The sequence below is a fragment of the Puntigrus tetrazona genome, chromosome 19 (genome assembly GCF_018831695.1).
Source record: "Puntigrus tetrazona isolate hp1 chromosome 19, ASM1883169v1, whole genome shotgun sequence".
NCBI lineage: Eukaryota > Metazoa > Chordata > Actinopteri > Cypriniformes > Cyprinidae > Puntigrus > Puntigrus tetrazona.
This window is the reverse complement of record NC_056717.1, coordinates 17648027-17662128: the sequence shown is the minus strand read 5'-3', so window position 1 is coordinate 17662128 and position 14102 is coordinate 17648027. Positions and strand designations below refer to the sequence as shown.

The 14102-nt window shown below is 35.2% G+C and overlaps 2 protein-coding genes across 4 annotated transcripts; both read left to right on the top strand.

The window, feature by feature from the left end:
• The first annotated feature begins 39 nt into the window (after window positions 1-39).
• On the top strand, window positions 40-4070 carry si:rp71-15k1.1 (uncharacterized protein LOC322393 homolog). 2 transcript variants are annotated; one of them, XM_043218170.1, is made up of 18 exons: window positions 40-142; window positions 252-317; window positions 447-582; window positions 663-767; window positions 1016-1090; window positions 1199-1255; window positions 1410-1493; window positions 1571-1663; window positions 1777-1872; window positions 1963-2055; window positions 2137-2223; window positions 2450-2554; window positions 2705-2854; window positions 2933-3040; window positions 3137-3232; window positions 3354-3440; window positions 3609-3704; window positions 3804-4070. In XM_043218170.1, exons 2-18 carry the CDS (start codon window positions 266-268, stop codon window positions 3871-3873), a joined length of 1590 nt encoding a protein of 529 aa, XP_043074105.1. In that variant the 5' UTR covers window positions 40-142; window positions 252-265; the 3' UTR covers window positions 3874-4070. The 2 variants fall into 2 exon arrangements, with proteins under 2 accessions (XP_043074105.1, XP_043074104.1); XM_043218169.1 differs by lacking the exon at window positions 40-142 and having other exon boundaries at window positions 149-317.
• A 1532-nt stretch (window positions 4071-5602) lies between these two features.
• On the top strand, window positions 5603-12247 carry si:ch211-288g17.4. 2 transcript variants are annotated; one of them, XM_043218171.1, is made up of 17 exons: window positions 5604-5772; window positions 5935-6078; window positions 6302-6403; window positions 6592-6675; window positions 6853-6909; window positions 7062-7145; window positions 7351-7431; window positions 7572-7667; window positions 7847-7939; window positions 8119-8202; window positions 9520-9624; window positions 9920-10072; window positions 10262-10378; window positions 10913-11005; window positions 11173-11259; window positions 11477-11563; window positions 11688-12247. In XM_043218171.1, the coding sequence occupies exons 3-17, from the start codon at window positions 6309-6311 to the stop codon at window positions 11770-11772; spliced, it is 1401 nt and encodes a 466-aa protein (XP_043074106.1). In that variant the 5' UTR covers window positions 5604-5772; window positions 5935-6078; window positions 6302-6308; the 3' UTR covers window positions 11773-12247. The 2 variants fall into 2 exon arrangements, with proteins under 2 accessions (XP_043074107.1, XP_043074106.1); XM_043218172.1 differs by lacking the exon at window positions 5935-6078 and having other exon boundaries at window positions 5603-5772.
• Window positions 12248-14102: the final 1855 nt, after the last annotated feature.

The window sequence follows — 14102 nt, the reverse complement described above, 5'->3', positions numbered from 1 at the left end:
TTGTTTAGTCCCACGATGCTCCTCAGCTGCCCTTCTGGCCCGCTCGCTGCTGAAGTGTGCACACATTTACTCATGACCGTTTCATAATGACTCATTTGAGCAGGAGTCATGCAGTGAGGGATATTTTGAGTGCACTCAAAGGGTATTGTTTATCGCTTCTGTCGTCAATAATAGTGGACGTCCCTTGACTTCGGTTTTCTGAATCCTGGATGTTATGCGTAGTGCTACCTCTCGTTTTTCCTCTCTTGCAGCATTAAGCAGAAACATGAAGAAGATTCTGGCCATCTTAAGCTTAACTGCATTTCTCTGCTGCTGTGGTATGGTACTTTTTCCCGTCTTCGCGGTGCACTATTTATTTCATTAGAGAAAGGCAGTAGCAGTGGATGAATTGGCTTTGTGTTTTGTGGTAGGTAATACTCGTTCTGTTCCTGTTTATGATTTTAAAGGTGTGCAGAGCGATGGATCTTATGACTTGCGACAGCAGATCCTTAACTCTGGGACTGTAGTCTTTTTAGACTTCCTGGAGAAAGTCAGAAACGCTACAGAGAAATTAGTGAGAGATGATCAGTTTAGAAAATCAAGGTAAGGTCAGTTATGGATTATACAGTGCTATTGTTGGTTTGGCTGTTGCCTGATCATAACAATTTTCTTTCATTGTACAGAGTTTCTATTCAAGGATACGTGGAAGGCTTAAGAGAGTTGGCAAAACCTCGAAAAGATAGTGAGCGTGCTACAGAGAGCCAGGAGAGTTTAACTATATTGCCGCAGTAAGTCTGTCCACTGTGATTATATTAATGTATAATAATAATGACTTTTTATTCTGAGCTAATGTCAAGAAAACGATTCACAAATGTTCAGAATCTCCTTAAAATATGGTTTACAAGCTTAGTTATAAATCTTAATATGTACAGACCAAACATATTAGAAAAAGATCTGATTTGTTTTATTTTATGTCATGAATTCTTTTTGGTGAATTAGTAATATTCATTTATGGCCTCCGTTCTTTGATTCACAGGAGATTTTTTACGTTAATGGCTGGTGGTACATTTGGGGCAACGTTTCGGCAGGTCTTTGATGAGTTTTTCTATCCGTAAGAGCATTACTATCTAACGGTTAAGACGGTAACGGGTCTCATTTACTTCTGACCAGTTTTCCGAAACCCACGAGTGTTACCCATGAGCGTGCTTTTCTTCTACAGGTATATAAAGATTTACCGCGAGACCCTAAAAAACGACACAATGGCCGACATCTGGAAGTAAGCATGTGTTCACTGAGACTACACAACTCTAGTGTTGCTTTGCCTAGGTTCTGGTCAAAAATGTGTTCATGCATTGAATATAATGACCTTACAAATCCACCATGTCAGATGTTGCTCATAACTTGATTTAATCATGTGACTTGTTTATTAGAGAAGTGGAGTCCTACTATCTTCCAGGAGCTCCTCCAGTCTACAGCAAACCCATGCAGTTCTTCAGTCACCTTCTGGCTAAGGCGTATGACCTCAATACATCCCCTATTGGATACATGTTTAATGCTGTATTTAATGCATTGTGTGTTTCTGGTATTGCAGGGTGGTGAAGTCCCAGCTGGTGAACATGCTTGAAGCTGGGGTGAATACTGTTATTGAGATTGGAAAAGTAGATTTTAACCAACTTCATGAGGAGTAAGAGCTGTCAGAGCCCAAAGCACCCTCCACATATAAAGTATTGGGTTAAAACGCACACATTAGCCGATTGTATTGCATGTCATATTAACCACACATGAACTTGTTTATAGCGTTCAGATACTTATGGATCAGATCAGACAGAAGGCCTTTGAAATTTCAGTTTTGGAAAGACAAAAAGAGAAGAATGATTTCCTTATATCATTAAGGTAACAAGCTTTAACCTCTAAATTGTACTCGTTCTGTTTAAAAGACAGTTTATTCAAATAAATAACTATTTTCCTTTTTCTGTTGTTTAGAACTGCATCTGTACTGATTGTTTTTTACTGGGATAAAGTTTTGGAGCACACTGAAAGCCCACCGTTCCATGCCAAATACTTGGATTCAATGAAGTAATAGTACAGTGATGCACAAAAATATAAGAAAATTAAGTAAAATGAGCATTAACGAAAATGTTTGCCTGTGTGTTACAGGCAATGGGCGGAGCTAACTAAGTTGAAAAACTCAAGTGAAAAGTATCATGTGCTTTTAGACCCCGAAACAAAGCGCAGTTTTTTGGAGTAAGGAAGAAGAATATTGTGCAAAATGTGCAATTTAATCCAATACAATAATTATTCCCAGGGCAATTTCATTTTTTCAGGCTAAACTGCTGTCATAATTATGATTGCAATCGCTTGAACCATAATGATTCACTGTTAGTATGTTAATCTGAATAACTGTTAAGTGGAATTCTGTTGAATGTTGTTTTTATATATCTGTCATTATCATTAATATTTTCTTTTCTAGGTGGAAAGAACTTTATTTTAGTGAATTCTGCGAGGCTGCGACCCAGGAATATTATAATCGTGGAAATGCAGCTCTTGGCTTGGAAAGATTCAATCAGTCCACCTGGTAAATCTCACATTAAACTTTGTTTGTGGTGAAATGAAATGTCAGAGAATTTATGGTAAATGAATTTGCAACCACAAACGTCTGACAGAACCTAATAACCAAATTTTAAAATAAAAAAGATACCTAAAGTTTCTTTTGCATGTTTCACAGGGCTGTCGCCAAAAGCGTGGTTGTTTACTCTCTTCCTGTTTATGAAAAACTGTCTGAAGTCGGCTTTGGGATTTCTGAGATCAACAGGTTTCTTCTCAAAGTTAACCACATAACCCTTACTCTCGAAGGGAACAGGTTATCCTCTAACAGGTAGGAAGCATAAAACATCTGTGCGAGGCTCATGTTTGTTTACTATGTAAATATTAATATATTAAGTCTGTCTTGCAGACAAACCATGTTGGAGGAATTAATTCGCATCACTTTGTATTTACTTACTGCAGTCATTGACAAGGAGAAAACCAATAGCAAAGATAACTATCTATTACTGCCTTTGCGGTAAGAAAATTAAACAAGAAGCTTTGATAAAACACATTTAGAACCAGTAAAAAAGAATAAGTAGTCTTTTTTAAAATCATTGTTTGTTGGCTGTAGAATCATTAGGAAATTGGTCGTCACGTTGTGGAGCGAATATCTCAGATTTGAAGATCGTGCAGCTATTGAGGGAGCTACATTTAATCGAACAATGAGGTAAGAAATGTCCTTTTATCCATTTGTATTTCCACCATCCAGCGTGGTGAGGTCGTGAATTTGTTGGAGGACATTGATGAGTAGTCAAATAATCAAAAAGAAACTTCTTCTTTTTTTCCAGCGAATGGAATGATATGAGGAACATCATCATTGATGAGTTGGTGAAAAGTAACGCATTCACTCGAAAGCAGCTTGAAGAAGCACCGAAGTAAGGAAAGATCGCGTTTTGATTTAAGCACAAGAATGAATTTGTTAAACTATCTGAAAAAGGTGCAAAATCTGAAAATGCAAATACCCAAAGTCATGTTTGTTCTTAAATGCCATTTTTTCAAAGTTCATATTTTCCTGCCTCTCTTTTTGCTTTTCAATTATAAAGAAACTTTGTTCAAGCCATTCATCAGACCCTGGATAAACTGAATCAGTATTCTAATCTTTTTGACGGCTTCGATGAAAGGATCGATCCAACTTTTGTGTAAGAAGATCATTTTCTTACCATATCTGCACTTGAACAGAAAAAGTCAATATTATCATGTACTGTCAGAAAGCTTCACAATATCAATTTGCTCCTCAGAGTCTTGAAGAATTCCATGCTTCGCTCAATCGACAGCTTTAATGATTTCTGGGACCTGCTGTTGGAGTAAACTCTGTATTTGAAGCAATAAAAGAGATTATACCAGCAGTATATTAACTGTACTTAACTGTAACGAAGATGCTGTTATTGCATACCTGCCTCTGAAAGAATACCAGGATAATTGCAATGGGTTTGAACACTGAGTAAAATTAATTCCACTCTGTTTGAATGCAATCCTTTGTTTTCATTAAAACACGATTTGTTGCATTTCTTTTGATCAGTTTTAATTTATTTTATCATACAGCATCTTAACACATGAATTTAAAAAGCTTAATATCAATAACATCTGGATCCATGTGGCAACGCTTAAAAATATATCCAGTGCAAATATATACAAATGAAATGAAATATGAAAATAATGCAATGATAGATCCATAACCAATTTTATCTGGCATGTTCGGAAATATTTTAATTTAAAACCAAAACTAGGCAAAAAGATAAACAGCTATATTCTATTAAGACCTAAAAGGTCATGGACATTATTGGTGAAAAATAACTTCTCTGAGGCCATATTTTGAAATTATTAGTAAAATAATTATTCTTAGATTTTAATTTAGTTTCCAGCCAAAATATCAAAATGATTAAATCAAGAAGGAGTTTCTTGTCAAAGAAAAAGTAATTGTCATGTTTTAAGAAAAAAATAATGAACAAATTTATTTTTAGATATTTTTTTGGAATCAAGTAAGAATCTACATAGAAGCTTTTTATAAAGATAATAAAAGCTACATTAAGCGAAGTGGTTTGATCTTCATAAATCTAATAAAAAGCACAATATTAATTTCCTGTATTTATAATATTCTTGACAAATATTGTCTGAACAATATTCAAAACAACACAAAATCTAAATACAGCTGTAATATATGCTTCATGCAAAAAGTGCATTATACAGTACAGATGCATTTTCACATTATAAAAAGAGAACAAACTGATTTATTTTTAGCAGTGTTGAGTTTTTAAGAACGAGAAAAACTGGTTTAACTTCATTTTGATGATCCCTTATAAATATTCTGTTCACAATAAATAACTTTCCACCTACATGTCAACTATCCTTCATTAGAGTGTTAGTAGAGTATTAGTAGACCGGCAGGGTTAGGGTTAGAATAAGTTGACAATCTTGACAATCTACTTATACTCTAATAAAAGTTAGTTGAAGTTACTTGTTGTCAACAGAATATTCATAAGGGACCATCAAAAAAAAGCGTGACCGAATAATTTATTCTTGGTTTATTCTAAGCACTTAGAACTTAGAAAGTCTCGACTTCCTTTAGGAGCTGAGACCCATTTGTAGCATTAATACCTCAATTAATCAATATTCTTAAGTGTACACCATTCCTATAATTCTGACATACTGTACTCCTGATTTTCAGAATGTGTTATTCTCTAATGACGTACTGACCCTAAAAACCGATGTCGACTGAAGAAATGTTTACCCAGACAAAAACACACACGCACCATGTACTTTCACGTGGATCTACATTATTGGTAAAGAGCATTGAACCCATGGCCTACATTGATTTTAAATTGGACAAATTGCGTTACTTCAGTCCCTGTAATCTGATATGTTTTTTTTCTAGTTCGGCATGCATGCGTTACTATCCCGATTTTGATAAATTTACAGTTGATTGAGCGAAATTACAAATGAGCAATTAAATATCTACGGTCTGCACTACTGTTGTGACCTTCAGAGTTTACACCGAAACATTTCACAGCAGACGGACTGCAAGGTCAATTCAGTAGGCGTTTGCACACAGATGAAAGTTCACGTCAATAGATTACAGCTTTTTCCTCCTGATGTTTAAGTCGTGAATATGTTGTGATCTCTTTCTGTTATTTCGTTTTTGTTCAGGGAAAGAAACAACAATGAATAAGTCACTAGCTTTCTTAATCTTAGCTGTTCTGCTGTTTAAAGGTAAGATAATGCTTGTTTTCTCATATATCTAAATTCATTGTTATCTGATATGGTATTTAATAGACATGGCAGCTGCAGTTGGACTTGATACAACAATTTTAATTTTACACCTTCGCTTATATTTTAGCTGATTTAGGTTCTTTTTTATATATATACATACAGAGGTGGAAAGCGTCAGCCTAAAAGAAGATTATGAAATGGCAGATAAACTCTTCACGTTGGGAGCTGAAGCATTTTGAAAAACTTGGACAATTTAAAAGGGGCTGCAGAAGCGGTTCTGAAAGAAAAAAAGTTCAAAAAAACAGGGTAAAACCAGAGACGTGTGATGTAAAGCTAACATAAACCATGCACTGTAAAAAAAAAATTGCAGAAAATTACCAGCATGTTTATGGACATTACCTTCAACCCTAAAAATAAAAAGCAATGCAATGATTAATTCAAAATGCAACAGCGTGTACAGCACAGCGTGTTTCTATGACTTTTCTTGGAATGAGGGATGTAAAAACGGTCATTGTTTTTTGGTGTACAGCACTGATATGCAAGACTTGTGGATTTCCGTGAAGGAGATGATCGAGAAGATTAGTGCTGAGCAAAGAGCTGCGGGACACGATCCGTTCATCGTGTCGCTGCAGTGAGTACTTCATCCGCTGGATGCATTTGCACTAATCACTTTAAACAAACCTTTAAATGATGAATGATAAAGCTGAACACAGTCTGCCTAGATTTAAGAAGCTCCTCTGAATTTTTTTTTTCTCCTTCGGAGCAATTTCGAATCATCCCGATCATCAATATATGTTGTTCCTTGTGTGTGTTTAACAGCATTTTTCAAAGACTGGGCAGCCTTTGCGGTGACGGTCTGAATCGACTGATAAACACGTTCCCTAGGAACAGAGACACTGTGCAGTATGAAGACCATTCATCCCATTAATCCATTTTGTTGTATAACTTTTTAACTATTATTTCATCAACATGCAAATGAATTAAGCAAGGGAATGTTGCTATGTATAAAAGTTGAACTTGTCTGTTTCTGAATATGTGTTTTGATGAAACCTCTTCAATATGTGATATATCTTCTTACAGAGAAATTGGCATGTATAAAGGAATATTCAAAAACGAGACATTGGTGGACCTCTGGAAGTAATTTATTATTATTTTTCTTACTGAATCTGCTGGATGACTATAACTAAGTATAGTGTATAGTTCAATTCCACCGCCTCGCATCATTTTCTCAGGATCTTTTTGAAATAATAGATGGCTAAAACGTTGTTCGCTGGTTTTATTTAATGCAGATATGTGGAGTCCCGCTACCTTCCAGGAGCTCCACCGATCTACAGCCATCCCTTGGGCTTCTTCGCCCACCTTCTGTCCAAAGTGTATGTCTCTTTCCCCTTGAAATAATTAAATAATATATATCATTCAAAAAAGTGACAGTTGTTTGATGGTAATGTATTGTAAACATATTGTTTTATTAATCTGTTTTTGTATCTATCAGTGTTAAGGTGAAGACGTTTATATGTTAATATCAAACTATTTTTCATGTTGACTGGAAGTTATGTTCTTTGTTGTGGCACGTAACAGGGTGGCACAGCCCCAAGTGGTTGAGGTCCTAAAAGTTGTGGCCGAGGTTGGGAAGACAGACATCAGTCAACTTTTTGACGAGTAAGATCTGTTTTGCACACAAAGTCAATGATACTTCTTGATTTAAGACGATTGTATCATGCAGGTATTGTTTTGTCATATAGTCAATGTCATATAGCACTCACTTTAGTCATCCTTCAGTTCTCAGTTTTATTTTTTAGTGTACAAACGGCAGTGGACATGCTCAGAGAGAAGATCATGGAAATTTCCTCCATAGAGAAGGAGAGCGAGAAGGATGAGTTTCTAATAACATTGAGGTAATTGCATTCATTCAGAGCATTATTTTCTGTTTTGATGGGGGATTTTTATATAGAAAATGGTTTATATATTTAATGTTTTTATACTCATCTTTGAAGTTACACAAAATACTTTTGTGTTAAGCTGTATGTTTACTCTAAAACGTGGCCTGCTTATTTAAGGACTATGTATTTGACAGAACTGCATCCGGAGTTCTTGCATTTTACTGGGATAAACTACTGGATTACACTGAGAGCCAGCCATTCCACAACAAATATTTAACTGCTGTAAAGTAAGACTATGACGATAATAGTTACTTGAATCTCAAGTCATGTCACCATCATGTATATAGCGCTTTTATCTATGCTTGTTTATGTAGAGTTTAGTCTTATGTTAAAAAAAGTGACATGACGAATGTGCAAAATACTGATGTATTATGATTAACCAAGTTCTGAGCTGTTTGGGTTGCAGGAGATGGAAAGAGCTGAGAGTGTTGAAAGATACAGAAAAATATCACACGTTTATTAGCCCAGAGACAGGACTTCAAGCCTGGACGTAAGAAAATCTCAATTTAGTTGTAATACTAGCAAAACACATCAAAGGAATGGTTCATCCAAAAATGTACGTTTGCTGAAAATGTCCTCAAACTCAGGTCATCCAAGATGTTGATTTGTTGATTTCACCTTTAATTAAAAAACCTGGTAAGGTAGTTTTGACTCACATGACCCTATTTTTTGGAATGACCTCTCAGACGAATTCTATTCTAAAATTGATAAATGATTGATAATTGTAAGAGCTCAGCGCCACTTTGACACTGTAGATCTTTAAATTCTCTTCAAACAGTTAGACTGTGAGTTGGTGTTTGGAGGAGGCTTTGAAGAGGTTTCACTCATATCTTAAGTATAAACATGTTTTGTTAATTTGGCAAACACTATATCCTTTATCCGCCTTCCTCAAGGAGTCCTTTGAGTCCTATTTTGAGTCATATGACGTCATAATGGATCCATCTCTTAGTATTAAAAAAATGGTTTCATTTGTTTGTAAGAAGCCATTTTTATCATCTTAGAATTATTTCTAAACTAAAACCTTATTTGGAGTATTAGTTATTCACATTTTTATCACTTTGTGCCTGGATTACTGTAACTTTGTGTAGAGATCTGTCAAAGACAACTACCTCGATTGCAGTCTTTGAGCAATGCCGCAGCTTTTGATGAAAAAAAAATGAGAACACATCACTTCAGTGCTCTCTTCTCTCCAAGTCAAGTATCGCACTAAATTTAAGATTTTAGTTTTGGTTTTATTTAATAATAATTGCAAATTGAACGGAGATCAATGAAAGTTGATGTTGAATTATTTTGAGGGAACAGATTTGGAGAAATCTAGCATTATATTATTTGCTCACCAATGGATCCTCTGCAGTGAATGGGTGCCGTAACAATCAGATAAAAATCCACAATATTAATTGTGTGAAATCTTTATTCACAATTAATCTCTTGTGAAGTGGATAATTCACTTTTAACTTGAAACCGTTGCTTCTGGCCAAAGTACCAATCCACAATAGTGCTTCTTATGACTTTAATATTATGGATAATTTTGCTTTATCCAGGTTTAAAGTTAAAAACGTTTTAATGATTTGTGATGTGAACCGTTTGGATTCTGATGAACAAATCAGTTTACCTCTTCTCTTGGGTGCCCTGAGGATGAGTGCATTTTCAAAAATGTTCATTTTTTCGGGTGATCCATTTCTATTTTCACCAAGTTGAGTTTGGTTGGATTGTTGCTCTTTATACGAATAACCTCACCGTTGAACGAAGAACCGTATCCAAGCAATGGTAGATGCAATGACTGAATTAACTTCTTTTCTTTATCTAGTTGGGCGGACGAGCGGTTTGGTGATTTGTTTGACAATGCTGCCCTAGAATATGATCGGTGGGGTAATGGGGTTTTTGGAGATGAGAGATTCAATCAATCTAACTGGTAAGTATGACAGTACTTTTCATTCAGTGCGCACAGTGCATAATGAATGACTGTGAATTAATAACTTTGTATGACTAATAACTGAGACCACAGACCCCAAGGCATGATTCAAGTAAATATGCATGGATTAAAATCCATTAATCATTCATAATGCTGTTATGCTTATTGTGTGGGTATAAAAGCATAAGATGTGCCTTATGAATGAACTGCATTCCAGTTTAATAAGTCTGTTTGAGCATCCTTTGAATGTGGAAGCATAGACGTATATCCATCGACTCTTCTTTTTGTTTCACAGGGCCATTGTGAAGATGGCGACAGTATACCCTCTTCCATTTTATGAAAGATTGTCTGAAAATGGCCTTGGGATGTCTGAAGTTAATGATTTTTTTATTGACACTGAAGACACTCTCACTGAATTAGTAGGCAAGGACATCTTGTCCAATTTAAAGTAAGAATAGGTTTAATCCCACTCTAGTCAATCTGAGCATTATAAATATGTTATAGATGCCATAATGCAAAACATTTGAGCATACTACGCTTGTACAGTGACGATGCAAATAAACTGAAAATCGTGTGGCGATTCATCATTATCATTTGATTATTATTGCGATAATTTCTTTTTCTTTTGTATCTCCAGGGGTGCGCTTTATGAAATGTGGAATATTATTAGTAATGAAATTTTTCATGTCTCCATAAACAAGAAAAACCAAATTACATCAAATGTGAAATATGAGGACCAACTGCAACATTTACGGTATAAAACGTGACGACTTGATGTTTGTTTGTTTGTTTGTTTGTTTGTGTGTGTATGCTTAAATAAAAAATTGCTGAAAATGTACTTACTCTCAGGCCATCCAAGACGTACGTGAGTTTGTTTTTTCCTGAGAAATTAAGCAGTGCATCACTGGCTCACCAGTGGATCCTCTTCAGTGAATGGGTGCCGTCATGAGAATCCAAACAGCTGATAAAAACAAAACAATAATCCATAACACACCTCCAATCCATCATTTAATGTCTTGTGAAAAGAAAAGTTTGGAATCTAATTCTGACGGCACCCATTCACTGAAGAAAATCCATTGATGAGCAAGTGATGCAATGCTAAATCTTTCCAAATCTGTTCTTCTAAAGAAACAAACTCATCTACATCCTGGCCGTCATAAAGTTCAATGCATTCTCAGCAATTGTTTGGATTTAATCATACAAATGCTTTCACTAAATGAAAAAATAATTTATTGCTTAAGAATATCTTAAAATATAAAGCCACTTTCTTTGTTGATGTTCACAACAGCAAAATTAAAGCAACATGCTTTGATATTTGGGACAGAGTTTTCATTGAGATCAACAGAAATATTAACAACGACGGACTTGAACAATCGTCAAGGTAAAGTGTAACAAATAAGTTTGTGATCAACAGGCAAGTTTTTTCCTTGGTTTTAAATGTGCAGAGATTAAGAATTTTACACATGTGAGCATTTTAGCTGTCTATGCTATGATAAAGAGAGAGCTGTAAAATCTTCAAACAAATAAAATGTACCTCATATTTAATAGGCACTGGGATGAAGTGCAGAGCATTTTTATGAAAGAGTTAACTGACAGTGGACAGCTAACTCAGAAGAAGCTTGAGGAAGCACAAAAGTAAGAAAAGTTACTTTTCTTGATAAGTTCTTGAATTAAAAGAAATAAACTGGACAGCTGCGCTTATCTTTGCACAGTAACATCTGCTTTAAAGGAAATGCCTCTGTGCAGCATACGTCTTACTTTCATATTGTTTTATCATTATTGTTATTATTATTATTATTATTATTACAATTGTACTGTTAAGTAACTGTAAATGTACTTCATGTTTCTAAAGAACCTTTAACAGTTTCACACAAATGGTCTTGGACAAGTATGTAAAAACGATTGATGGTCTGGAGGAAAGGATCAGAGCTTCCACAGAGTAAGAACTTTCTGAAATATTTAATACCAACATGAGTATTTACAAAACCATAAAGTAAAATATCAAAGAAAATAACATTACATGTTGAGGTCAAATTGTCTACGCCTTTATTTTGTTCTTTCAGAACTCTTAGCAAATTGATGCTGAAGACGTTTTCTGCTACAAATAATGTCCTGGTTAATACTCTGCCCTTTCTGCTCTCTGATTAATTTTAAGATAAAAACTGTATTCAGTTCTAAATTCTTTTGTCATTCTGTGACCCATGAATAATCCTTGTACTTCTCCTTCTTCTCTTTCTCCTATATTTGCTGAAGTTGTTTGATTGGAATGCTAATAGTGATGGCCCTTTCTTACTTTTGTTAAATTCTACACGGTTTATGCAGTTATGTGGAAATCACTTGTGATAAACTCTGAGCCGTTAGCTTCGTGATATCATTGTGAGGAAGTTTTCTGTACCCTTACCCTTCTTTAAAAATGCTCACCTTCAGGCCATGCATCATGTAGATGAGTTTCTTCATTTAGCATACAACACTTTCTCACCTACAGTTCCTCTGAAGTGAATGGGTGCCGTCGGAATTAGAGTGCAAACAGCTGATAAATCATCACAATAATCCACACCACTCCAGTCCAACAATTAATGTCTTGTGAAGTGAGAAATAAATCCATCACTAAGGCTTGCCAAAATACGAGTCCACAATCTACAATAACATTTCATTGTTGTCCACTGACATATTTTTTGGGACTTATTAGTTTAATCTGATCTGCTTTTATTTATGCATTCATTTATTTAGATACTTAGATTTAGATTTAAATAAAGTTTTAGTTCACCAAAGCACCGTGCAAAGATGTTGGCATAAGATGGCAGCAGTGAGTTGGAGAAAGTGTCTAACATCTGTTTGTGGGTCTGCGAAGTCAGCAAAAAAGGAAAAAAAGCAACATGCATCATTACTTGACTGCCCTTGGTCGTATTTTGGGCGTGCATTTAATCTTTTTGGTTATACTTTGAGCGTTTCATCAGTTAAAAAGGGCCTTAAAGGGAACGATATTCATATACATACACATTCGTATAATTATTGATTTGGTCTAAATTCCCAGACATAAATTTTTACAGCTCAGTAATCTCAAATGTAGCTGCTTTGATCATATTTTGCATGAAGAAATAAGTTTAGCTAATAAAGAAAAACAGACATAATTCAAATGTTGCCTTGCAGCTATTTAATTATCAACCAGCAGAGGGCGCTGAAACTCTACTTACTCCACCTGCGCTGACTGGATACCAACCAGAACCTCTTTCTTGGCCGCCATGATAGGCGCAAATACAAATGATGCCATGCTGTAGTTAGAGGATACGATTTCTAATATTGTTTTAGTTTGATTTTGGCTTCAAATCTGTGTGGCTGGATCTCTGAGTATAATTTCAGTCTCCGGCAAAGGCAGTCTGTCTGGACCGGGGTCTTTCTATTGCATCAGCCCACCTCTGTTTGCAGTACTGTCACTGTGACTGATTTGTTTGGAGACCAAGGGAAAGTGGAGGAGCTGAGAAAATGAGCGTAAAGGCAACAAAAGATAGATGTACAAGCATTTTGAAATGAAAAAAACGAAGCTTTATCAGCACCAGAGTGATGCTTTGTGCACCTGGCTGTTTCTGGCGTCGAAGCCAAAAGAGTGTGAATACAGTACCTGTGAGAAAACCACAATATATTGCTATTGTCAGTAGAAATTTTGTAGCCGTTTTATGCTGTAGTGGTTAATACAAAATGAACATAACTAGAAGATTGGTGGTTTGATCCTCGCAACAGCTAAACCAGGAGCCTGTCCCTGCTGAGCTCTTGCATCAGACACTCAAAGGAATAATTCACATAATATTGAATTTTTTTTTTGCCTTGGATCTTAAGGAAATATAAACGGTGCTTGAGTTGTTACTAAAACATACGATTAAATTCTGATAGCTTGTAATGCAATTAAATTATATCTTTAACAGTATAGCAGATTGTTGACATAGCCTAAATGTATATAAATATCCATTGTCATGCTATATCTCATAATTATATAAAATAGTATTGATATTTAAGGTTGAAAGATGTGCAAATAAACATTTGCCAAAATGTTATGCTTATATTTTAACATTTATTTTTTAAATAAGTCAAGTAAACCTAAAGTGAATGAATCCAGCAATTGTTTGTCTTGAAATATTTATCTTTACAATCGTTGTATGAAAACAATTAATTTTCAGTCAAAGGGCAGAAATGACAAAGCTTTTGATCATGTTGTGCATTTAGAGGCCTTAGAATTTCAATATCAAAAACAGTAAGGATACAGTAGGTTTTATACTGTTAGTCTAAGCATGACAAATAGCAATAATAGTCTTAGCAAGCACCCAGTTAGCATGATTGCATATCGAAGCTTAGTTTAAACACAACAGGACATAACAGGATCTGTTATGTGTGGTTTAGCAGTCGTTTTTTATCTACAGTGAATTAGAGTACACTAATTGCAGGGACGATTCCCCTGGAGCAGCTTGAGGTTAAGTGTCTAGTTG

Bases quoted from the DNA above. Each gene is read 5' to 3' on its own strand.
- si:rp71-15k1.1 (XM_043218169.1), top strand. From the start codon at position 215: ATGCGTAGTGCTACCTCTCGTTTTTCCTCTCTTGCAGCATTAAGCAGA. The intron at 1,256-1,409 runs GTAAGCATGTGT...CTTGTTTATTAG, and splicing joins ACAATGGCCGACATCTGGAA to AGAAGTGGAGTCCTACTATC. The intron at 1,664-1,776 runs GTAAGAGCTGTC...ACTTGTTTATAG, and splicing joins TTTAACCAACTTCATGAGGA to CGTTCAGATACTTATGGATC.
- si:ch211-288g17.4 (XM_043218172.1), top strand. From the start codon at position 6,309: ATGCAAGACTTGTGGATTTCCGTGAAGGAGATGATCGAGAAGATTAGT. The intron at 6,910-7,061 runs GTAATTTATTAT...TATTTAATGCAG, and splicing joins ACATTGGTGGACCTCTGGAA to ATATGTGGAGTCCCGCTACC. The intron at 7,668-7,846 runs GTAATTGCATTC...TGTATTTGACAG, and splicing joins GAGTTTCTAATAACATTGAG to AACTGCATCCGGAGTTCTTG.